General features: G+C 38.4%; 1 protein-coding gene across 5 annotated transcripts in view; it reads left to right on the top strand.

The window, feature by feature from the left end:
* trim36 (tripartite motif containing 36) overlaps positions 1 to 25,601 on the top strand; it is a 74,814-nt gene that overhangs the window by 6,901 nt on the left and 42,312 nt on the right. For 2 of the 5 annotated variants that reach the window (XM_061901156.1, XM_061901165.1), the window contains exons 2-5: positions 7,840 to 8,074; positions 17,033 to 17,098; positions 19,413 to 19,487; positions 23,953 to 24,299. In XM_061901156.1, coding sequence (XP_061757140.1) covers positions 7,840 to 8,074; positions 17,033 to 17,098; positions 19,413 to 19,487; positions 23,953 to 24,299 — 723 coding nt within the window. The remainder of the gene's footprint in view (positions 1 to 7,839; positions 8,075 to 17,032; positions 17,099 to 19,412; positions 19,488 to 23,952; positions 24,300 to 25,601) is intronic. The other 3 variants (XM_061901175.1, XM_061901181.1, XM_061901190.1) reach the window with 3 other exon arrangements.

Here is a 25,601-nt window from a genome sequence, read left to right as displayed (position 1 = left end):
AACTGTGAGAGTCCAGTCCAAAGTGGATCCAATATGGTGGTGAGAGTCCCGTCCAAAGTGGAGCCAGCAGGAGACCATCCCACGCGGAGGTGGATCAGCAGCGCAGAGATGGCCCCAACCGATACACAGACGAGCAGTCCATCCTGGGTCCCGACTCTGGACGAGCGGTCTATCCTTGGTCCTGACTCTGGACAGCCAGTACTTCATCCACAAGGGAGGGGGGGACATAGGAGAAAAAGAAAAGAAACGGCAGATCAACTGGTCTAAAAAGGGGGTCTATTTAAAGGCTAGAGTATACAAATGAGTTTTAAGATGAGACTTAAATGCTTTTACTGAGGTAGCATCTCAAACTGTTACCGGGAGGGCATTCCAGAGTACTGGCGCATGAATGGAAAACGCTCTGTAACCCGCAGACTTTTTTGGGCTCTGGGAATCACTACTGAGCCGGAGTCTTTGGAATGCAGATTTCTTGCTGGGACATAGGGTATAATTCAAGATAGGCTGGAGCTAGACCGTGTAGTATTGTATTTTCTACATAGTTTTCCCAACGTGTCCTGGGTCTTCCCCGTGGCCTCCTACCGGTTGGACGTGCCCTAAACCCCTAGGGAGGCGTTCGGGTGGCCTCCTGACCAGATCCCCGAACCACCTCATCTGGCTCCTCTCGATGTGGAGGAGCAGCGGCTTTACTTTGAGCTCCTCCCGGATGGCAGAGCTTCTCACCCTATCTTAGGGGTGTCCAAAGTGCGGCCCGCAACTAATTGTTTACCGGCCCCCCACACAGTATGGAAATGCTATGTCAAAAATAAAATTAAAAACATTGGAATGAGGTGAAATCTAACGCGAAAAGTTGCAATGTCGACACAAAGCTGCCATGCAGGCTGTTTTTTTTTTCTCTTTTGTCTTTCTTTATTTTTTAATTTTTTGCCATTGCTGAAAAAAAATTATGACAAAAAAATCCATGTTACAATGAATTATTTTCAAAGCTCCAATTAGTTCAAATATTTCATTTTAAAATGTTTTATGTGGTAAATATTGCATATGTTGTGCAGTTGCCATATAAAAACAAAGTTTTCTTTGACAAAAAAGCATAAAACAAACAAAATAATAGTTTAAACGTAAAATTGACAGATATATATGAAGTTGATCTCGTAACGTAAATGTTGAAAGTAAAAAAAAAAAACTAATAAAAATGTATCACTTTCTGAGTGGGGAACCTTTTGGATTCCAAATATACTTAGTGGTATTTTATTTATCACTGTGATTACTCAAAAATATAAAATAATTAAAATCAATAGTGTCCTGCATTATTGATCTTTTAGGGCTCTACTTACTAAATACTGCATATTTTAGTTCTTTTTGACAGAAATGCCATAAAACCTTTTTTTTTAATTTTTTTTATTGATATACAGATTTAGTGTAAGCGTTGAATAAAAAATAATAATACAAATTTGACTTATTTTTAACATTTTATTAACTGAGACCCTTTATGGTCCCCGGGACCCTTTAAAGGTAAAATACATTTTAAAAATACATAAATTTTGTTATGGTTTGAAAATGAAAAATATCAAAGTGGCCCCCACATGGTTTAATTTTTCAGTGTGTGGCCCTCAGTGGAAAAAGTTTGGACACCCCTGCCCTATCTCTAAGGGAGAGCCCTGCCACCCGGCGAAGGAAACTCATTTCGGCCGCTTGTACCCGTGATCTTGTCCTTTCGGTCATGACCATAGGTAAGGATGGGAACGTAGATCAACCGGTAAGTTGAGAGCTTTGCCTTCCGGCTCAGCTCCTTCTTCACTGCAACGGATCGATACAGCGTCCGCATTACTGAAGACGCCGCACCGATCCGCCTGTTGACCTCACGATCCACTCTTACCTCACTCGTGAACAAGACTCCTAGGTACTTGAACTCCTCCACTTGGGGCAGGGTCTCCTCCCCACCTCGGAGATGGCACTCCGCCCTTTTTTGGACGAGAACCATGACTTGGACTTGGAGGTGCTGATTCCTTCACACACTGCTGCGAACCGATCCAGTGAGAGCTGAAGATCCTGGCAAGATGAAGCCATCAGGACCACATCATCTGCAAAAAGCAGAGATCTGATCCTGCAGCCATCAAACCGGGTCCCCTCAACACTAGCTGTGGTGAAACTAAATTACCCTCTGCATTTGACCCATCCCCTTGTTCAACCCCCTGGGAGGTGAGGGGAGCAGTGAGCAACAGCGGTGGCCGCGCTCGGGAATCGCTTGTGTGATAGAAACCTCGTTTAAAAAAAAATTTCGGTTCAGTTTATTTGGAACAATGTAATGCGTCACTTTAGACTTAGACTTCGTTTTTATTGTCATTCAAATTTGAACTTTACAGTACAGATAACATTTTGTTGCATTAGTTGATTGATTGATTGAAACTTTTATTAGTAAATTGCACAGAACAGTACATATTCCGTACAATTGACCACTAAATGGTAACACCCGAATAAGTTTTTCAACATGTTTAAGTCGGGGTTCACGTATAAGTTCAAGGTAGTGCAGGATAGAAGAGCAATACGGTGCAGATATAAATACATATATTACTGTACAGATAAATATATCGCACTTTTTCATATGCATCCACATTTATGGATGTATGTTATATTTATTGTCTTTATATTCCAGCCAGTTAATCCTTTTATTAATATCTCAATATTTTTAAGCCATGTCACGATACACGATATATATCTCGATATTTTGCCTTAACCTTGTATGAACACTTGATGCATATAATCACAGCAGTATGATGATTATATGTGTCTACATTAAACATTGTTGTTCATACTGCATTATTAAATGCTCATTTTAAACTTTCATGCGGAGAGGGAAATCACAACTAAGTCAATTGACCAAAACTGTATTAAACAGTTAAGCAGTGGCACAAACATTCACGTCATTATAAAACAGAAAGTGCAAGATTGTCAGAGACATTTTAAAACAAGCTATTAGTGCACTTTTGTGCATGATGACATATCAAAACATTAAATTAAAGTGCACTTTTTGTACATAACGCAAATACAATAGTTTAAAACAATGTGCACTTTTTTGCATGATGTCACACAAGATATTTCAATAACTGTTAAATAAAAATTAGCTGCATAATAGGAAATCAAATGGTTTATGTGTTTCGCTATGTGTTAGGTTATTGCTGACGTTATATACACATACAAATTGTGTTTCGTGCACTTTCTTTACTAACCAGTATAATTGCAGTTTATGCCATACTCCCTCTTTTGTTTCCAGTTGTATGTGCACTGCAAATGTGTGTGTTGACTCAATTAAATTGCGCCTCGACTCATACTACCAGCAGCGTCACTGCGGTGTGGCAGCATATACATGGGGGGGATTGGTATTTTTCAAATCAAAGACGACATAGTACCTTTTTTGATTCATTAGTCCTGCTGTACTTTGTCAGTACCTAATATACAGTACCATACAACCGTAGTGTGTGCCTTTTTTGAACGAACATTGTCAGGAGTCATCTTAAACTTGTCAGTAGGATACTCTTTTCTTCTTCAGCATCAAGTATTAATAGCTGGCTGAGTGTTTTAAAAACGGGAAGGAAATCTCTACACATGACATCAAACTCAGGGTCAGACACAATTACAAGACAACATGCAAATTGTTAAAGTAAAATCACACACTAAGATTTCAAATATTCTTTGTCCTAAATGCTGACATGTGGAACAATCAAAATACCGTTTCTCGCTCTGTCCGTCCATTTCCTTAGAGAAACTGCCGGCGCGATAATCGCCAGATAGTTTAATTCAGGGGTGCCCACACTTGCTCTGCAGGCGAGCTACCTTTTTAATTGACCAAGTCGAGGGGATCCACCTCATTCATGTATATCATTTATGTTTTTTTTATGAAACACGTTTTTGTTAACAGATGAAAGGTTTTTAATGATAATGCTATAATGTTTAACACATATAGAGTCCTTTCTTCCATGAAGACCAGAATATAAGTTTTATTATTACCTGATTTGGATGACTTGCATTGATTGGAATCCGACAGAAGTGCGGATAACGTCGGCATTTACAAATGTAGGAGAACAAAAGTCCTCCTTTCTGTCCAATACCACATGAAAGTGGTTTGTTTTTGGCATCTTATTTGTCCAACTTGCATACTCGTTTTTATACACTTTACAAGAAATCCATTAGCTCCGTAGCTTGCTAGCTTGTGCACGCCAGCTTTCTGAGACTCTTATTTTATTAGCGCAGGCAAGAGGAAGCAGCGCTTTTATTGTGAAGATAGGAGCTGTGCAGTCGGTCTTTAGAGTTTTGACAGCAGGTGAGGCGCAAATGTGTTGAAATTATAAAAAGCGTTTCTCGCCTTCCTGTCTATCACTTTTTCTTAATAATGAGCTCGCAGCAACCAGTGTCATCTCAGAAGACCCTTGGGTGTCGTGAATTTCAATCAAGTGACGAAAGTGACGTCTTGGTGAAGATTGATGATCGCTGATTTTTAGGTCTATTTTTTTTAAATGCCTGGTTGGCGATCGACTAACACACCACTCCGCGATGGACCGCTAGCTCGCGATCAACGTAATGGGCACCCCTGGCCTAAATGCTAAGATGACTACAAGAAACATTAACGTCTTTCCCAGTTACAAACATCATACCACAATTTAAACTCGTATTAACTAGTGAACTTAAATTATTATTTTTTAAAAATCTGAATAATCACACTTTGGATTAATCATGATCAATCACAGTTGCTACAAAAACCTTAATTTATCTGGGTTACATTGTTGATAGCAACTGTTAGAATGCTTTACATGATTTTTTTTGTCTATAGTACAAATTTGGGTATGGATGCCAGACCCAAATTAATGAATTTATGAATTGATTAACGTGGACAATTTGAAAAACTTATTCGGGTGTTACCATTTAGTGGTCAGTTGTACGGAATATGTACTGTACTGTGTAATCTACTAATACAAGTTTCAATCAATCAATCAAACCAAGTAGTTACAGAGGCAATATTGGTCATACCATACTGATACGTCAACGTTTTAAGATTAATACGGTAAATTTTCATTTTTTTAATCACAATAATACTCAGACAAAAACAAAGGTTGGTAGTCTAACTATATCAGTCAGATATTTAAATGATTTCCTACTATTGGCTCTGATTTAAATCCTGTGGGTTTTTTTTGCCCTTAAAGCCCCCACCCCCCTATGTCCTGGGACTTATTTCCTAAGTTTGTAAACGATAAGAAAAAAATACTTTAATATAGGGCTGGGCGATAAGGCCTTTTTTAAATATCTCTATTTTTAGGCCATGTCACGTTACACAATATATATCTCGATATTTTGCCTTAGCCTTGAATGAACACTTGATGCATATAATCACAGTATTATGATGATTCTATGTGTCTATATTAAAACATTCTTGTTCATACTGCATTAATATATATGCTCATTTTAAACTTCCATGCAGAGAGGGAAATCACAACTAAGTCAATTGACCAAAACTGTATTTATTAAACAGTTATTAAGCAGTGGCACAAACATTCATGTCATTTCCAACCAGAAAGTGCAAGATTGTCAGACACATTTTAAAACAAGTTATTAGTGCACTTTTGTGCATGATGTCACTAAGATGACATATCCAAACAACACTAAATTAAAGTGCACTTTTTGTACAGAACTCCACTGCAATAGTTTAAAACAAATAAAGTGCACTTTTGTGCATGTCACACAAGATATTTCAAGAAGTGTCAAATAAAAATGAGCTGCATAATAGGAAATCAAATAGTGTATGTCCTTGGCTATGTGGTAGGTGTTAACATGTTTCTCCATATACTGGGTTAACGCATGCGCAGTGTTTATGGGCGGGATACGGAGTTAACGCATGCGCAGTGTTGATGGGCGGGAAGCAAAAAGTGTTTTCGGTTTTTCTCTGTGCAGCAGTTGATTAAAAGTTGTGAACTAGAATAGACGTCGTGTTTATTCCTTATTGAAACGGAAATAATTTTGGTGGTGTGGTCGAACTACGTGTACGCTTCGTATGCACGATCATTTTCCTCTTTCAGGAAAACGTCATCCAGTTTTGCAAATGTCGTCATACCGTTGTCATTGTCCAACTCCTCCGCAGATATCTCCATTGCGATTTCTCTGGCTCTCCCTTCAACATTGGTAGCAGAGGATGGTTGAGGATGGCTGCAAACTATAAAATACCGCCGAGGTTTGACGAGTCCAAGCCATACGAGTGCTGGAAAAATGAAGTTAACATTTGGATGCGCGTTACAGAACTCTATAAGAAAAAGCAAGCACTGGCTGTGGCTTTGGGACTTGAAGGGAGAACCAGAGAAATCGCAATGGAGATATCTGCGGAGTTGGACATTGACAACGGTATGACGACATTATTTGCAAAACTGGATGACGTTTTCCTGAAAGAGGAAAAGGATCGCGCATACGAAGCATACACGACGTCTATTCTGGTTCACAACTTTTAATCAACTGCTGCACAGAGGAAAAACCGAAAACACTTTTTCCTTCCCGCCCATCAACACTGCGCATGCATTAACTCCGTATCCCGCCCATAAACACTGCGCATGCGTTAACCCAGTATATGGAGAAACATGTTAACAATCTCCCTATCTTTTATATATTAAAAAAATTAAATAGCACATGTTTCTTAAGAACAGTAGGTTCCTGCGGACGTTATCTCCTTCTGTTGTTGACTACTTTTTTTATACGGTGTTGATGTTGAAATAATTGCCTCAGCATTTTGTTGGTGTGGCACTGAACGGAGATGTTGACATGCAGGGTTTCAAACACTCGTCATTCTCTAGCGGGTGACTTTTCAAATGATGCTACGAATTAGTAGTAATGCTACTTTTTGTAGCAACACTTTTGCCCCACACGTGACAAATTACGGTTGTCTGTTCGACATATTCCCACTTGAAGCCAAACCACTGCCAGACGATGGACCCCTTGCTGTTTTTCTTGGAAATTAATTATTCTTTCATTTGTTACCAGATTTGCACATTCTTTTTCTCGTACCACCACTCGCACCACAGCTAATGTCGCTACCTCTCGGCTCCACGAGGGCGTTTACGTATGTAAGGTGCGCTTGTTTTATGTCTCTGTGAGAAGGAGAGACAACAAATAGTGAGGAACACCTGTAGTGTAATGCCCGCAGCTAAAAGTAACTGCGTGAGAACGTATACTCAAATATCACGATATAGTCATTTTCTATATCACACAGAGACAAGCCCCGCAATATATTGAGTATTTTCTATATATCGCCCAGCCCTACTTTAATAATAAAAAATACTATCTAACCACCCTAAATTGTAATTCTCCTGAGAGAACTCTCCTGAAGGAATCAATAAAGTACTATTCATCTATATCTAATATCGACCATATAATGATATTACACTTTGTATCGTTACTGTCTATTTGTATCAATCCGCCCAAAATGTTCACATACATTTATGATCTTTAGCTTAGCGGTTAGCATGGCTTATTGTACCCTCCGACAGTTTGTAGTGTAGCATATTTAGCATGAATTGATTAAGGTGGACCCCGACTTAAACAAGTTGAAAAACTTAATTTGCTGACATGGAGGCGAGGATTAGTGACTTGAACTCTATCATAGCTCGAATTTATATGATCTATATTGTACTTATTGCACAACCCAACTGGTGTATTTTATATGCTGACGGTGTAATCAATCCCTGTATTTTACATCAGGCTTTTTCCGATCTCTCCGTTTATGCTGCAGTTGGACATTTGATTCTTGCTTGATTTGAATCCATATTCTGTTAAAATAGACTATTAACGCTGATAACTTCACCGTCTCAGGTTCCCATCAAGAACATTGAGAGGGAGCTGATCTGTCCCATCTGCAAGGAGCTGTTTACCCACCCTCTCATCCTGCCATGCCAGCACAGCGTTTGCCACAAGTGTGTCAGGGAGCTCCTCATGCTCAACCATGAAGACTCCTTCGACGGCGGCTCGGAGTGCTCGCTGCCCGGGAGCCCCAGGTCGCGTGTGCCCTCGCCCTCCATGGAGAGGCTGGACAGGCTGGTGCGATCAGGTTAGTAAACACTCCCAACGATGGAGAAAAGTCGTTCTTATGATGCGATCTGACTGAAAAAATTTACCTCGAATTTTGAACACAGTGTTTTAAAGTAGGGGGGGTGTTAAAAAGATCGATTCACACAATATTATCGGCTGATAATATTGACAGTCCGATATTATCGGATATCTCTAATATTAAGTCCAAAAAACCCCAACAGAAGAACATTTTAATGGCCTAGTGCAGCAGATTAGATTTGTGCGCATAATAAACATGAACTGTTGTTGATATTGATACATGGAAACAATAAACAGTTATGACAAAGGCCTCTTAATAGTTGCGTAAGTGTAAAAAAGATAACCGTAATCATAAACTGCTAATAGTATTAAGAAAGAAAATGTTGACAAATGAGGTAGGTGTATGTAATTTACCCGTACACTTTTGTTTTTATTATTTGTTGTGGCTTATTTTACAAGCTTGAAAACAGTCAACCACTCGGCTATGACAAGTAAGTTTCCCTGTAGGAGGAGTAAGACAAAGGGACGAGGCTTAAAATGGGCCAAGCGTCATTGTTATCATGCGACCCCCCCCCAGCCCCTCGCTATAGTTGAATGAACACAAACGATTTAATTATTGACAATGTCGCGCATGTCCATTCTTCTAATATTCTTCATATTTTCTTATGAACGCTTATGTCTTGCAAATAGAAGTGAAATTAACTTTTGACAAACCGTCTCAAGCTCAACTGTGTTTGAAATTGGCTTTTAAAAAACGATCAGTATTTAACTAAAGCTTCTTTTAACTGGATGAACTTGTCACAACCAAGTTAGTCACTCGGTCAGCACATGGTTGAAGATTCCTGTTCTAGTCAAAAATCCACATCTTTAAACAGCCAGGAGTGCTGGTAATTTTTTCATCAATATATTGAAACCTGTTTATGTTGCAGTCATTTCGTTGTGCGCCTTTAGTACGCTTTGGTAGGATCCACGTTAGTACTGCCATGCTTTTATTTTGAAGCTTACTTTGCATTGAGCAGTAAGTGACTGTGTACATTTTATTGCAGTGTAAACAGTAGGCATGTAACAATATGAACATTTTATATCCAGGTTATTCTGACCAAAATGATCAGTTATCTTTATAGCGTTATTGTTGAATGTGCTCAAAATGTACGGATACTTATAAATACATTGTAATCTTTTGACTGTTTTTAAATTGCTAAAAAAATAGACGCTCTTTTAAAAAGCCGACTATTTTGCATGTTTTCTTTCTTATGCCTAATTGTTGAGTTTTCTGACGGGCTTTGTGGCGTCCTACTCTATTTAGCGGTCCTTAAACACTCACGTGTCATATTTCTCCGCATATACAGTATATCAATCACTCTGTTTTAAGAGAGCACAGCTTGTTGGTTCAATGTGCACAATTTAAATTATAGATGTCTGATAATATCGGACTGCTGATTTTATCGGCCGATAAATGCCTTACAATGTAATATAGGAAATTACTGGTATCTGTTTCAAAAAGTAAAATTTATGACTTTTTAAAACGCCGCTGTATGGAGTGGTACACAGACGTAGGGAGAAGTACAGAGCGCCAATAAATCTTAAAGCCACTGAATTTGCGTGCCGGCTCAATCAGACACAAGTGAATGCAAAGCATGCTTGGTCAACAGCCATACAGGTCACACTGAGGGTGTCCGTATAAACAACTTTAACACTGTTACAAATATGCGCCACATTGTGAACCCACACCAAACAAGAATGACAAATACATTTCGGGAGAACATCTGCACCGTAACACAACATAAACACAACAGAACAAATACCCAGAAGCCCTTGCAGCACTAACTCTTCCGGGACGTTACAATATACACCCCCCGCTACCCCCTACCGCCCGCCACCTCAACTTCTTCATGCTCTCTCATGGAGCGCATGTCCCAAATTCCAAGCTGCTGTTCTGAGGCATGTTAAAAAAAAATAATGCACTTTGTGACTTCAATAATAAATATGGCAGTGCCATGTTGGCATTTTTTTCCATAACTTCAGTGGATTTATTTTGGAAAACCTTGTTACATTGTTTATTGCATCCAGCGGGGCATCACAACAAAATTAAGCATATTAATGTGTTAATTCCATTACTGTATATATCGGTATCGGTTGATATCGGAATCGGTAATTAAGAGTTGGACAATATTGGAATAACGGGTATCGGCAAAAAAGCCATTATCGGACATCTCTAATTTAAATAGCTTAGTTGCTCTAACAGCAATGTGTTTATACAAGTTTAGACTGGGATATGTAGTTTATTAATGGGCAAATACATTGTCTCTTGTTTTTATGTTAGCATTTAAGCTAGTGAGCTGGCGCCAGTCATTCCGTGAGTTTATTGCAGTGCATTTATCAATCACGGTTTTTCGATAATTTCGTGGAAAGCTTTACCACGGTTATCAATACTACAGTTTATCGTTACATCCCTAGTAACAAAACAGTTGTTATGTAGTTTTAAATAGAAGAAGTTTACTATGCAACAACATTTCGACAAACAGATTTTTCATAGAATGTACCCATTTGAGTCTCTGGTTGCGAAGTGTCGACCATAAATTACATACATTTGGCTGAGGATAAAGCTTTTAAACATGATCTCATATCGGGATCATGCATGTTGATGACACATGCTAGCTGTGTCCTGCAAATTGAACAGGAACAAGCGGACAAAAGCGTCCGATTCAATGCAGCGTCCTCCCTAGAGAGCTAGCGGCTAATGTCCCTCCACAGTGCAGCTTCTAAATCACTAATCCTCGCCTCCATGGCGGCGAATAAACTGTTTATTAAAAGAGTCATTATCACTGGTAGACTAGAGGACATGGAATAGCTAAACATGCGACAACACACACCATAGAAGGATGCAGAAAAGCATAGCTAACCACTAAGCGGTTGGGAATGTAATGGCAGTGGGTGGAGCAATACCATTTTTTTGAAGTGGAAAACCAACCCCTCCTTAACTAGTACGGTGCAGTGCTGTTTTTTTGTTAAACAAGTCATAAACGTTTTTGAAAATCTGAAAAAATAAATGGGAGATTTTTAAAGCATGGAGAAATATATTCCACTCCGATCATGCAGGGGGCAACAATGCACATTACAAAGTACAAAACAAGTGAATTAAAAAGTGTTTATATCCAAGGTTTTGAGCTGTGCTTGGGCATTTGAAGGTTGCTGGCTAAAATGAATAAATTAAAAAGATGGTTTGAAAAAAACAGACTATTGTTGAATCTCTGTAAAACTAAAATAATGCTATTTGGTAACAGTAGAAGAGAAAATCAAACACAAATACAAATAGACGAAATAGAAATTGAAAGAGTAAATGAAACCACATTTCTAGGTATAATGTTTGGTGATTAATTCAACTGATAATCTCATTGAAAAAAATATACAACATAAAGTAGCAAGAAACACGTCAATAATGAATAAAGCAAAACATGTTCTAGAGCAAAAATCACTTCATATTCTCCACTGCTCACTGGTGTTACCATATCTGAGTTACTATGTAGAATATGGGGAAATAATTACAAAAGTACACTTCATCCTCTAACGGTGTTACAAAAAAGATCAGTTAGAATAATACGTAAGGTTGGATATAGAGAACATACAAATCCTTTATTTATTTAATCAAAGATACTGAAATTCCACGACATAGTGAATTTGCAAACAGCTAAAATTATACACAAGGCAAACTATCACCTGCTACCCAAGAATATACAATTTTTCTCAACAAAAAGAGGAGAAATATTATCTTAGAGGAAAAATGGAATTTAAAACATTTGTACGCACGTACAACACTTAAGACCTTCAGTATTCCTGTATGTGGAATTAAATTATGGAATGAATTAAGCAAAGCAATCAAACAATGTACTAATATGATCCACTTCAAGAAACTCTTCAAACTTTGTGTTTTCAAAGTACAAAGAAGAACCACCATGATAAACATTCTTAATTTATTTCATCCAATCATTCTTTTATTCTCAAAATAATCTTATTTATCTCATCATATAAAATATAACTTACTTTACCAATTATTATTTATTTATTTATTTATTTGAATTGTGATTGCTTATGGAGTATATTGTGAATAAATTGAGAACGAAAGTGAACAAAAGTGTTAGCAACTGTTATATAAAAGAAAAAGGGTTAGGATTAAATAAGATTTTCTTCTTCCGACTCCTTTTCGAACATGTTGAAAAGAGGGACTGGAAATTGTGATGTATCATGTTGTATGCTTGCATGTTCCAGATAAACTCAAACTCAAAATATTCTTGAAAGTAAGGATGTTCTGATCAGGCTATCATGCTGCTGATTCAGATACAGACCATCCATGAATGAGCGCCCGATACCAATGCTAATTTGTGTTTACTGTAGATCTTTCAATTTTTTCATAGTGAGTGCGATTGACAATATCAACATTATATTTGAACTAGTTCTTTATTCTTTTTCGCCGTGTTTAATATATTCAGCCTTGCCCTTTAGTGATGATAATACTTAATAATGGAAGATAAGATTCAAGGAAATGCAGTTTATCATAATAGAGGTAAATATTATTAGCTGAGGGGAGCGGATTCACACCGTGTGGAAACACAATGAATTATCTTCCAGCTGCCAGCACGGGGACTACAAAATAAAAAACAGTGTCAGGCAGAGGGGATCTGTTTTCGTGATTGGCCTTAAACTGCATTAATAAGAAATTGCGATCATGTACTTATTCACGAAAATCGGTCATTACTGATCAGTGGCCGATCGTTTGGCACATCTCTACTTGAAAGAAAAGGTGTCCAACAATTTATGCTATATGAAATGTTCTTCATGTCTTTAACGGGTGTATCATGACCAGGCCACCACTGCAAGCCTCTCATTTTGAAAGTTACAAGTGGTTTCCAAGACGACGAGGTCCCGGGTCACACAAGTAATTCTCTATGGGAATGTTATCCAGCCCGACTCTCCACGACCTGCATGAGTTTATGATGGAGCATGTGTTGACACAGGAAACTAAAACCCTTACTTTTTTTTTGAATAAGCAAATCTCTTGAGCACACTGAAAGCCCTCCTTTATGCAAACGTATGAACAGGTTCATTCAGCTAATGTAAAGAATTACGCGCTTGAAAACATTCTCTGGAGGATTATAAATGATGTACATCTTTTACAAGACGATTACAAAAAAATCTTCAATCTCGTCGGATTTAATAGTGGAACGTTGGCGGCTCTGAAAACTTAAGGAGAGGGTTGCCCATGTGGGATGATTGGTCGCCACAGTGACGCGACCTGCCTGTTAAGGAATGAATGAGGGGATTAGTAGGCAGGGAGAGAATAAATTTGCTATATTTATCAGTGTCCAACTGGGACAGGCCTCACAATGCTGGGAGAGATGAAGGAATGCTTTTAAATTCTTGTCGCTTTCTCAAGGTCGGCGATGACACACCAGAATCTCGCATCTGGAGCTCCAAAACTACTGTTTGAATAGTCAACCCTGCATTTTGCTTTTATTTAACATATCTTCGGTATTCAGAGAAAAAAATGGAAAGCATTGGTATTGTACACTTTTTATATTAGTGTGAACTTTGTTACCATTCTAATTTGTGTGGCATGATTGTGTGTTCCAACACACACATTAAATTCACCTTAATGCAAGTTTGCACTGCATCGCACTGAGAGCAGTTTGTAATATTTTAGCAATATAAGGTGATATTGGACTGTTACATGTGGCGCCCCCCTGGGTTTTGGTCAAAATGCTTTGGAAGAATGCCGGCTTCCGTTTATTTGGAGCTGAGTGATATGGGGAAAAAAAATCCTATCACTATATCTATATGTATCACGATTTAAATGAAATGGATAATTTTGTAATGCATCAATTTTTCATTGCGGATAACTGAGATGTGATGGCAGCAAAAGGTTATTTTTGACAGAAATATATTTTCTGTTGGGGTTTGAACATGCCTGATGTACCAAAACATGATACAACCGTTTCCAATAACCGGTGATTTGTACAGTATAATATCTGTATGCTGTAAATGACATTATTACTTTACAAATGTAATTTTGCTCACAGGTTTTTGAGTCTTTGCATGTTATTAATAAAGCTATTGTTATTGTGTAGGTAACATGCACACAGCTGGTCATGGCAATTGCATCATGCATGTGACATTTGAGGCCATACACAAACAAAACTTTAATTTCAAATAATTCACAGAACACAGTTATTTACTTCCAGTGTTGGTTTCATTTTGTCCAGTGGCAGACACTGGACAACAACGTTCTACTATGTGTAATTGTGCTCTGATTTGAATTTTATTATGTGCACATGAATGTAAGTGTAATATATCACTATAATAATGCACAGATGAGAAATGTTGGTCAAAACAAATCCAAAAGTCATGCCATATGTCCTTAACTTGTGGAGTAGAAAGATGTGTGTTATGCCAAAGACAACATTCAAACTCACACAAACTATGAACACATTTCCGACATGGCTTTAGGTTTATTATGAACATTTTATTCTTATTTGTTGTACAAAATGTGTCCTATTCCTGGCAATTTACATGACAAAGTGAGACCTCTTTTTCACCTTGGCTACTAAAGTTAAGGTTAAAGTACCAATGATTGTCACACACATACTAGATGTGGCGAAATTATTCCCTGCATTTGACCCATCACCCTTGATCACCCCCTGGGAGGTGAGGGGAGCAGTGGGCAGCAGCGGTGCCGCGCCCAGGAGTCATTTATGGTGATGATACTACATGGCCTTTGCGCCGCAGGGTATTCTGTGTAAATTGTTTTGCAGTCATCTTTAGCAAGAAAGTCTTATGTCTGTTATAATGTTTACAAGTTGACACTATTGAAATTGTCTATTACTTTCGATAGAAAGTATATATTTTATATTATATATTGTTTTACCCCCCTACCTTCAAAGTTTTGTAATCGGTATACAAAATGAATTGCTAAATTTGACCCCCACAAAGACATTTCGCTCCATGTTTTTCAACTTATCTTGCTCACATTTTATACACGTGCTTATCGGTCCCAAATTTCATGGTGATTCGGCTCAACAATCTAATGTTACAGTGTGTGTTTTGTTGACCTTATTGAGATGTGTGAGAAATTTCAAGTCAATCCGATTTATGGGGTCAAATGTTGGGGTTTAATAACAGCGCGACGCGACCACGTGATGTTTGTCATAAAAATATTAGCACAGGCAACTTGATCTCAAAGGTACTTTCCTAGGTAGATAAAGGTAAAACTAAATTTGTGTGCAGTAATTAAGGAGTAGAAAAGTTACCTTAAAAGGGTACTGCACTTTAAATTTTTTTTTGTTTTGCCCATCATTCACAGCGTTGATTGTCAACATTAAATTGGCTCTAGTGTGTGAATGTGAGTGTGTATGTTGTCTATCTGTGTTGGCCCTACGATGAGGTAGCGACTTGTCCAGGGTGTAAACCGCCTTCTGCCCGATTGTAGCTGAGATGGGCACCAGCGCCTATCGCGACCCCAAAGGGAATAAGCGGTAGGAAATGGATGGATGGATGGATGGATGGATGGATCATTCACAATCCCTATGAGACAAGCACACATTTTTATTTTTTTATGATTGCTAACTGGTAAATAAACCCCAGCAAAAATCAGCTAACAATGGAGGTAATGGGATTTGCTCTATTCCGCCTAAAAACAGCTCTTAAAAACATCAAAAAAACTTTTTTTTTAATGCCGGCAGATGCTGTAAGTATATACGTAATGTAGTAACAGGCACATTCATAACATCTATTTACATATTTTGCTAATTTTAAGCATATGGCGGCACGTTAATTTTACAGACACACCACAACGATCGGTATTTCTTTCAACAACAATTATAAAAAATGGCAGACTTAATGACAGAAATAACTACTGTGGGACAAATGATCAAAAACCTCATATTTTTGAGCCTGAATATATGGAGGATGAGCTACAAGTTTTATAATTGGAGTGATAAGCAGGTCGATCAAGTAGCACCATTGCTAAACAGTAATTACAAACTACGAACATAATAAAACAAACACTTACTGTACTATGTCTGCTCTCACTAGGATGCAGACTAATGGGATGTTTATATCTTCCCGTTTAAATGAAGAAATCTTTGACCTCACGCAGGTAAAAAACAAACAAATGAAACAAGCGTCCTTCCATGTCTTTCTCGCCATTTACGGGTCGAAGTTGAATGTCAAAGTTGACCAACTTCTCAGTTTATGGCAACAACCTTCAACTATCCAGGTAGAAGGAAGGATTTATAATCCAGAATTAAATTTTGCCAATTTAAAGGCAGTGCAGCAGTTCACCAGCTCAGTATGTAAATAGTTGTATAAGCTAGTTAGGTCTCTGTGATCATGGCGCCGCTAAAAGTAGTTCCTTAAAAGTAGTTCCTATGTGTTAGTGATTGGTTAATATTCAGGTCACGACATGTAAATGGGGTATTGTCGGTGCTTTTTGGATGTTTTTGGAGGGCTTCATGGGCACAGCAATTGACTCCCATTATCTGCATTGTTAGCCACCTCATACTTTCTATGTATTACAAGTTAGAACGTATATTTAAAAAAAGAAAAGAAAGCCGTGTGATCATATCTCACACAAGGACTGTGAATCATGGGCAACATTTCCAAAAGTGCAGTTCCCCTTTAAACTTATACAAATACGTTACCATGACTGTCATCATGATGCAGTCATTGTGAACTACTGTACAGTTAGATGTTGGATATAGTTTGCATTTAATTGCGTTATCATATTTGGGTGTATCTAAGGTAAGTATAATGTATGTTGTGTACAAACTTAATATGATGTTTGTGTTTGCTTTCTATTTTCCACACATTTTCATTCTTAACCACTATTTCTTTCCTTCCGCAGTCATATGATCACACGTTTGTGTTTCATATTTATTTGTCACCTCTTTTTGTTGATTGCTTGCAGCCACAGTGCAAAGGTCGCTCGGGAGTCGAGGTAGACGCGGCCTCCGACTGTTCAGTAGCTGTAGTAGTGAGTACTGTGTCCTTGGATCCCCGTTTGTGAAACCCTAGCTTGAGTTATCCGCTACGTAGTTCCTTCTGTTGTTTTCTTGAGAAAACACGACTACAAGCAACTCTCACTGATAGGAAATATAGAAGAGTAAAAGCATTTTAGGCAATTAGTTTTTACTTGTGTAATTGTAAGAGTAATTATGAATAGTCACTAAGCCCAAAACGACACTATATGGATAGAAACAAATAAACACGAGACCTGCGTCAAGGCCATACAACAATATCAGATGGTGGTCGAATCCTCCAAAAGTAGGAACTACTTCCATTCACGTGGAGTTCCAAGCCATTGCTGATTGTAATATTTGCGTATACATAAGTAGAAATGACAAATGGCGGTCTTAGCCTTGGATGTTGCAGTATTATATGCTGCACTCTCAACTTCGCTCTGTTTTATTATAGATTAAATGTCTTCTAAATACAAGATACTTTCCATTTTTGTTCTTGGTATCATGTCCCTCCCAGAAAGCTATCTCACTCAAACTTAAATCAGATGCTCCTGGGTTTTATGGCATTGTGATCACGCCAATTCACTTACGTTCAAGCAGTTCCTGCGAATTGTGCCTTGTAACTTTGTCCGGTCCCCGCACATTTTGGTCAATCGTCATTATTTTTGCCAATGGCACAGGTACGTATATCTTCTGTCTCAAAGCAACACAATTCCTAAATGACACTGATACACTGAGATGGGTAAAATGGAAAGCCAACTCCCAACTTAAATGTTCATTAGATAAAACATAAAGGATCTTAAAATGATTACAGCATGTCGGTTACCAAAAACATTCAAAACGTTGATAACAAATTGGTAAAATCACAAGTTGACGTAGCATTGTCGGGAAGGGGGAAAGGCTTTAAATGTGGCAACAGCTTGGACTTGCAGAGATTCTTAACTCCTCTTTCAAAGCGGTCCCTTAAGGCAGTGGTTCTCAACCTTTTTTCAGTGATGTACCCCCTGTGAACATTTTTTTTAATTCAAGTACCCCCTAATCAGAGCGAAGCATTTTTGGTTGAAAAAAATAGATAAAGAAGTAAAATGCAACACTGTCATCAGTTTCTGATTTATTAAATTGTGTAATAGTGTAAAATATTGCTCATTGTAGTGGTCTTTCTTGACCTATTTGGAAAAGAAGATATGAAAATAACTATAAACTTGTTGAAAAATAAACAAGTGATTCAATTGGAAATAAAGATTTCTACACAGAGGAAGTAATCAACTTAAAGTGCCCTCTTTGCGGATTGTAATAGAGATCCATGTGGATTCATGAACTTAATTCTAAACATTTCTTCACAAAAAAAGAAATCTTTAACATCAATATTTATGGAACATGTCCACACAAAATCTAGCTGTCAACACTGAATATTGAAGTGTTGCATTTCTTTTCACAGTTTATGAACTTACATTCATTATTTCTTGAAGTATTATTCAATAAATATATTCATAAAGGATTTTTGAATTGTTGCTATTTTTAGAATATTTTTAAAACATCTCACGTACCCCCTGGCATACCTTCAAGTACCCCCAGGGTTACGCGTACTCCCATTTGAGAACCACTGCCTTAAGGGCCCTTGTTCACTTCACTTATGATCTGCAAGGCACCTTTCAGCATTTTGCCCCAACTATGAAGGAAATCGTCAGACAAGACTGACGAACTAACATTTGTTTGATTTTGATGCCAATATTGGATTACTATTTGGATACTGATGAATCCTAACTATCTTTTCAAGTTGACACCTTTTTACTGATATGTACTGCTAAGTAAAATTCATTGCTTAGAAACAAAGTAGGGTATTCATTGTTTGCTTAGATTGTGGCGTTTTTTTATTAATTGTGAGTCACAAAAGAGTGCACTACTATTAGTCTCGCTGGCTGTTGAAAGAATGGGAAGTAAAGCAATATTCTATTCAACACGACATAGGAGTTCAAAACTTTACAAAAGACTCGTTACCATCTTTTTTTCATCAACTGTTAATTTTCCCCATAGTCCATCTTGATTGGTGTGTCTCCTAGTTTTAAAATTGGGTAACACATGTTCATCATCATGTTGTTTGTCATGACACTTCACCAGGTTGTAAACTGCAAACTCGCTTCACTTCACACACACACACCCACACACACTACATAGTTGACATGTTTGTTGCTTAGCCACAGCTCTTTCCTCTGCCGCACCCACCTCACCTCATCTTCTGCAGTGTTTATTTTTGTGTGGAAGTAGTCTCCCCTGCTGGTCTGGTGCTGTTTTTTTCCTCACCTGAGGAGTGTTTGATTTAACTTACAGGTCCTCGGAAAAGAAGTGGAAATACTGGCTCGCAAACTGAGATAAATCCAGCACTCCTCACTTCTCCCCAAAAACGTGAAGCAATATTCTTGTCAATGTTTTTTTTGTTTTGTTTTTATGTGTCGAGTAGTTTTTGTTTTGAGTGTGTTCAGTGTTGTTTGGAGTCCCCTTCTCACTGCTTTGGTGTCTGTGATGTGTGAAAGCAACTTGTTATGATGCTGATGCATCAGTAACAAGCATAATATGCTTTCAAAACTCTTAAAAAGTGCCGTTGCTTTAAAATGTTATATGCAGTACCTCTGGAAAATATCAGCAAACATTTGAGTATCTTTTCAAATAAACTTGTATATTATGCTGTATGTCAGAGTAGTGTGTGTACAGCTCTTATCTCAGTTGTTTTGTATCAGATGTACAATTGAAAATGAGTCAACACAGTCTTTGTTGTCTTTAAAGTGGCCTTATTATGCAAAACAAACTTCTCTTAGAGTGGTACCTGCTGCTGTGTATTTGGGCTCTGCATAAGTTCCGAAAAATTCAAATCAAACTGTGGAGGCTTTATGGAGATATTTATGGAATAATCTTGCCTTCTTTCATACTTCCGCCAAACAAGACATTTGGAATATGCAAAACTATTGATGTTCTCTGCACCAATGTCACCAGATTATCTAAATATTTGGTATACATTTACCTACAATGCTTGACACAGTTGTCAATAAGCTCCTATTTTGCTATCCTCTTGTCGTAGGGCAGACTGGCTCGTACATGCACATGCATCCTATTCTGTTGCCATTTCAAATACAAATTAGGGTATAGTTGTAATATTTGTCAGTAGACTCACTATGGAAATGCTAAAAACCACAACAAATGTGGCAGGGAAGTGGAGACACGTAAATAAGACTGCCCACAGAATGGCACATCCTGTAGATACGGTCTGTAAAACAAACTATTAGGGGTGTAACGTTACGTGTATTTGTATTGAACCGTTTCGGTTCGGTTCGGAGGTGTACCGAACGAGTACACATGCTAGCAGCGACTGGGCTAGGACAACATGTAGAAGCCCGAGATGGAAGACCCTCCTGCCTCATTCAGATCTCCCGTTTGGAAACACTTTTTGGCTGAGCGATACAACAATGGAGGACGGAGGTTTGCCGATATTGTTCAGCAGTTGCTTCTGACAACACGTCAAACATGTGTTGCACCTTTCCTGCTTCCAGCCCCCAGACCGTAGTCGAGCAGCGCATGGGAGACACTCCTCCAGAGCTGATGTATTAGTGGGGGCAACACCCTTCACTCTACTCGGCAGTGGGTCTCCACAGCTCTGGACTCCAGGGTAAATGAACAGTCCGGCGATTAGTTACAAATCGTGGCTTTATTGACGTCTTGCACACAGCCAATCCAACAAAACACCAGCCACTCCCGCACTTGTGCTAAGCTCCCTCACCTCGCTCGCCCACACACTTACTGACGTCACATGCTGTCACATATTAAAGGGCCACACACACACACACAGGCTACTCTCATAACACATACTAACCCACTGAAGCATCACAATTACATTCAAGCAGCCTCTCTTCGGCGAGTTAGGCGGGGCTAAAGCAATAACAAATGTTTTCATAGCAGCAAATTTAAATCCATATTGCATTTGAAAGTAGATTTTGACCCACTTCTATGGTGGAAGAACAATGAGCCCATATATCCTCTTACTGCCAAGTCAGCCAGGCTAATAAAAGTCACAATCAATCAAAAAAAGCACTTTCTATGTAGAAAGGTTTTGTCAAGAAACCATTCTGACTTATCTTATTTAGTTTTTATTTTATACAAGTTGACCACATTAACCCTGGCGATGGACCCTGTGTGTATATGTATGTTATGCCATTGTTTACAAATTTGGTAAATAAATAACCAAAAATATGTATATTTTGTAGTTTTCTTACTGTACCGAAAATGAACCGAACCGTGACCTCTAAACCGAAGTAAGTACCGAACCAAAATGTTTGTGTACTGTTACACCCCTACAAACTATGCAACATTTTGACCAGAGCCACCATTACATGTCAGGTACACTACAAAGAAGTGTGTTTAAATGTAGATAAAACAATCTTAAAATGAACCTTTTCATTATCTGGCAACACAAGTGAGTACACCTCACAGTACATATTTGGTATGCTCTAGCTCTACCATAGTCCTCTGATAGCTGGGGGATGTAAGAAATTCTTGTGTCGTCCTTCTAAATTGGATTCAGTGTTTGAGGAATCCTATTGGCCACTCCATCACCATCCTAAGCAAGGTACTTTTCCTCTCGGTGGTCCGTTTTGACTCCTCATTAAGTTGGAAACATGCAGCCCAGTTTTCTTAACAATGTCCCAGTACATGTTAGAACTCCGGTTTACCCCTCAATGAACTATGGCTGGCCTTTTTGCGCACTCAGACACACAGTCCCAGACCATTATGCTACCAACACCATGCTGGACTGTCTGTTAGACACAAGTACAATCGTACCTCAATTTACGATTTTTTTGCTTCTGTGACAGAGATATTAACTTAAACACTTGTATCTGAAATCTGCATGTCAGTGAAATAAAGTTAAATCAATTTGTTGGTGCTTGCCCCCCCGCCAAAAACATAATTGTAACTAACTTTTTTAAAAACAAACTTTTAAGGTAAGAAATATTGTATAAAAACAACACAATAGAATGCACTACTCACAAATGCAGTAGTTTTATGAAGTAATGTAATAATCTGGAGAGCGGACATCACCGGTATCTCCTTCCAGCTGTTTGTGTCGAACACACAGTCATTATATTTTCTTTTTAAATCTCCATCGTTCAAATAATATTTTAACATTCTTGGCTGACCTTGGACTCATTCTGATTCAGTATGGTACAGCCGAGCACGTTGGAGTTGCTTTGCCAAGTTGGCGACACATTCGGTCATGTTTGATTTAAAAAATAAAATTTAATTCAAAGAATATCAGCCATTTCTTCTCAGCAGTGAATTCCACACTCTCTCCCTTACCATGGTTAGAATAGAAAGTTAAGTCCTTCTCTTGGTATAAGTTAATGTTTAGATAGAGTTTTTGGTCCTGTTCACTGACATTTACTACACCTACTAATAGATAGTACTTTATTGATTCCTTCAGGAGAGTTCCCTCAGGAAAATTAAAATTCCAGCAGCAATGTTTAGAATTGAGATCAAATTTAAAAAGTAAATAATGGGGGTATAAATGGAAACAAAATAGAAAAATATTACAATAAGAATAAAAATAAAAAGCAACAATGAAAATCAAAATATAACAGTAAAATAGGAATATAACAAGAGAAACTAGGCGGTAATGACCATGTTATGAAAAAGTATTGCACTGTTATTGTTTTGCATCCCCTGTCATCCCCCAGAGAGGAGTTGTACAGTGTAATGAGGTGTGGGACAGAGGAGTTTTTTAGGAAGCAGTCTAGCACTGAACAGGCTCCTCTGGCTACTGATAACGCTATGCAGAGGGTGACTGGCATCATCCAGGATGCTCACTAGTTTTTCCACAGTCCTCTTCTCTGCCACCGTCACCAGTGAGTCCAGTTTTATTCCGATCGTAGAACTGGCCCGCCTGATCAGTTTCTCCAGTCTGGAGCTGGCCTCCTTAGATGTACTCCCCCTTCCATTCAATCACCCAAAGGCGGGGATGCTTGTAACTCATTTTTTTTTTTTTTACTAACGGCTTAAAGAAAGAAAAAAAAACCCATAGACAACTCTTACCTAAAACACTTAAGTTGAGGCACTGTATCTTGCTACTCACCTGTGTTGCTAGCTATTTGGACTATAAAGACCATTTGCTACTGACTCATTTTCAGCAGATAGTAAGTTGTACACTGACTATTTTGAAGTATATACAAGTTTCATTGCTGTTCTAAAAATGATTGCTGAAATATAAGAGGTTAGAATCTGTATGTGTGAGTAAGTGTTGATGTGTAACACTGGACATTTTAATGCTTAATGTATAAGTAGTTTTAAACCATGTTTTTGGCCTTTGTCCAGATTACTATCAGCACTTATTGTCACTGCTGCTATTAAATGTGGAATGACGTGTGATGTAGTAAAAAAATAAATACATCCTTTTTAAAACGTCCCCTTCATGACCGCTTGTCATCATTCTCCCAAATCAGCCACCATATTCTCCTGGTGGAATTTTTTTATCCTTTGAGTGACGACTGCCTGATGTGATGCATTGTGAGGGGCTTCTTCTGTTTAGTGAGGAGTTACTAGTCATTGTGGGGAATTTGAAGCACAAAGTGAGGCCCTGTGTGTGAACTTAAGAGCAGTCTTGTTATTGAATGAAACCAAAGTTAACTTGGGAGCTATGACCAAATCTTGGAGATATTTCATCTCATTAGATGTGTGCAGGCGCAACTAATGTTGTGGTCACTTGGTTTATGATTTGATTGATATATTCACATATAGGGCCTCAGACAAAATTCCAAACAGGCTAATTACACCTTCAAAGCACCACATGGACTTTTCTCAGTGTTTTTCCCCTCACGCTCCCACACAGGCTCCATCTCCTCCCCGGGCTGGCGCCGAGGATCCGTGACGCCCCGCATCACCGCCATCCCGTGCCCGGGCTGCCAGCACGACATTGACCTGGGCGAGCGCGGCATCAGCATGCTGTTTCGCAACTTCACGCTGGAGAGCATCGTGGAGCGCTACCGTCAGGCGGCGCGGGCGGCCGTGGCCATCATGTGCAACATCTGCAAACCTCCGCAGCTGCAGGAGGCCACCAAGAGCTGCATGGACTGCAAGGCCAGCTACTGCAACGAGTGCTTCAAGCTGCACCACCCCTGGGGAACGCCCAAGGCCCAGCACGAATATGTGGGGCCCACCACCAACTTCAGGCCCAAGGCAAGTACCACCAAATGCTCTAAGGTTCTGTTGGAAATGCTTTAGAACATTGGTTCTCAAATGGGGGTATGCGTACCCCTGGGGGTACTTGAAGGTATCCCAAGAGGTATGTGAGATTTTTAAAAAATATTCTAAAAATAGCAACAATTCAAAAATCCTTTATAAATACATTTATTGAATAATACATCAACAAAATATGAATGTAAGTTCATAAACTGAAAAGAAATGCAACAATTCAATATTCAGTGTTGACGGCTAGATGTTTTTGTGGACATGTTCCATAAATATTGATGTTAAAGATTTCTTTTTTTGTGAAACAATGTTTAGAATTAAGTTCATGAATCCAGATGGATCTCTATTACAATCCCCAAAGAGGGCACTTTAAGTTGATGATTACTTCTACGTGTAGAAATCTTTATAATTGAATCACTTGTTTGTTTTTCAACAAGTTTTTAGTTTTTTTATATCTTTTTTTTTCCAAATAGTGCAAAAAAGACAACTACAAATGAGCAATATTTTGCACTGTTATACAATTTAATAAATCAGAAACTGAAGACATAGTGCTTTATTTTTCTTCATCTCTTTTTTTCAACCAAAAATGCTTTGCTCTGAATAGGGGGTACTTAAATTAAAAAAATGTTCAGAGGGGGTACATCACTGAAAAAAGGTTGAGAACCACTGCTTCGGAAGACATGGTAGCATGTAATACACACACAGTGGAACTTGCGTATACCAACTTAATTGGGTCACAAATAGAAAAGTTTGTATGTTGAACCACATTTTGCACCAAGAAACAATTTAAATGTCATTGCGTTCCAGCCTCAACAAAAATAAAAAAATTTCGTCAAAGTTTGTAAATTTTTTATTATCAAAGTTTGTGAATTTTGAACTAAGGACTATTTTGTCGTCGATTATCTTAATGATTAGTCTACTAATCAGATTATGAAGCATAAACTATGGACTGGACTCTCGCTATTATGTTAGATCCACTATGGACTGGACTTTTACAATATTATGTTAGACCCACTCGACGTCCATTGCATCCGGTCTCCCCTAGAGAGTGGGGGGATCACTCACAATTGCGGTCCTCCAAGGTTTCTCATAGTCATTCACATTGATATCCCACTGGGTTGTGAGTTTTTCCTTGCCCTTATGTGGGCTCTGAACCGAGGATGTTTTTGTGGCTTGTGCAGCCCTTTGAGACATTTGTGATTCAGGGCTATATAAATAAACATTGAATGATTGATTGATTGATTGAAACCAAATCAGTCGCTCTAAATTTGCTTTTAAAACAAATTTAAG

Source organism: Nerophis ophidion, linkage group LG01, assembly GCF_033978795.1.
Source record: "Nerophis ophidion isolate RoL-2023_Sa linkage group LG01, RoL_Noph_v1.0, whole genome shotgun sequence".
Lineage (NCBI taxonomy): Eukaryota > Metazoa > Chordata > Actinopteri > Syngnathiformes > Syngnathidae > Nerophis > Nerophis ophidion.
The sequence above is the reverse complement of the archived record's forward strand: the minus strand, read 5'-3'. Positions and strand labels throughout refer to the sequence as shown.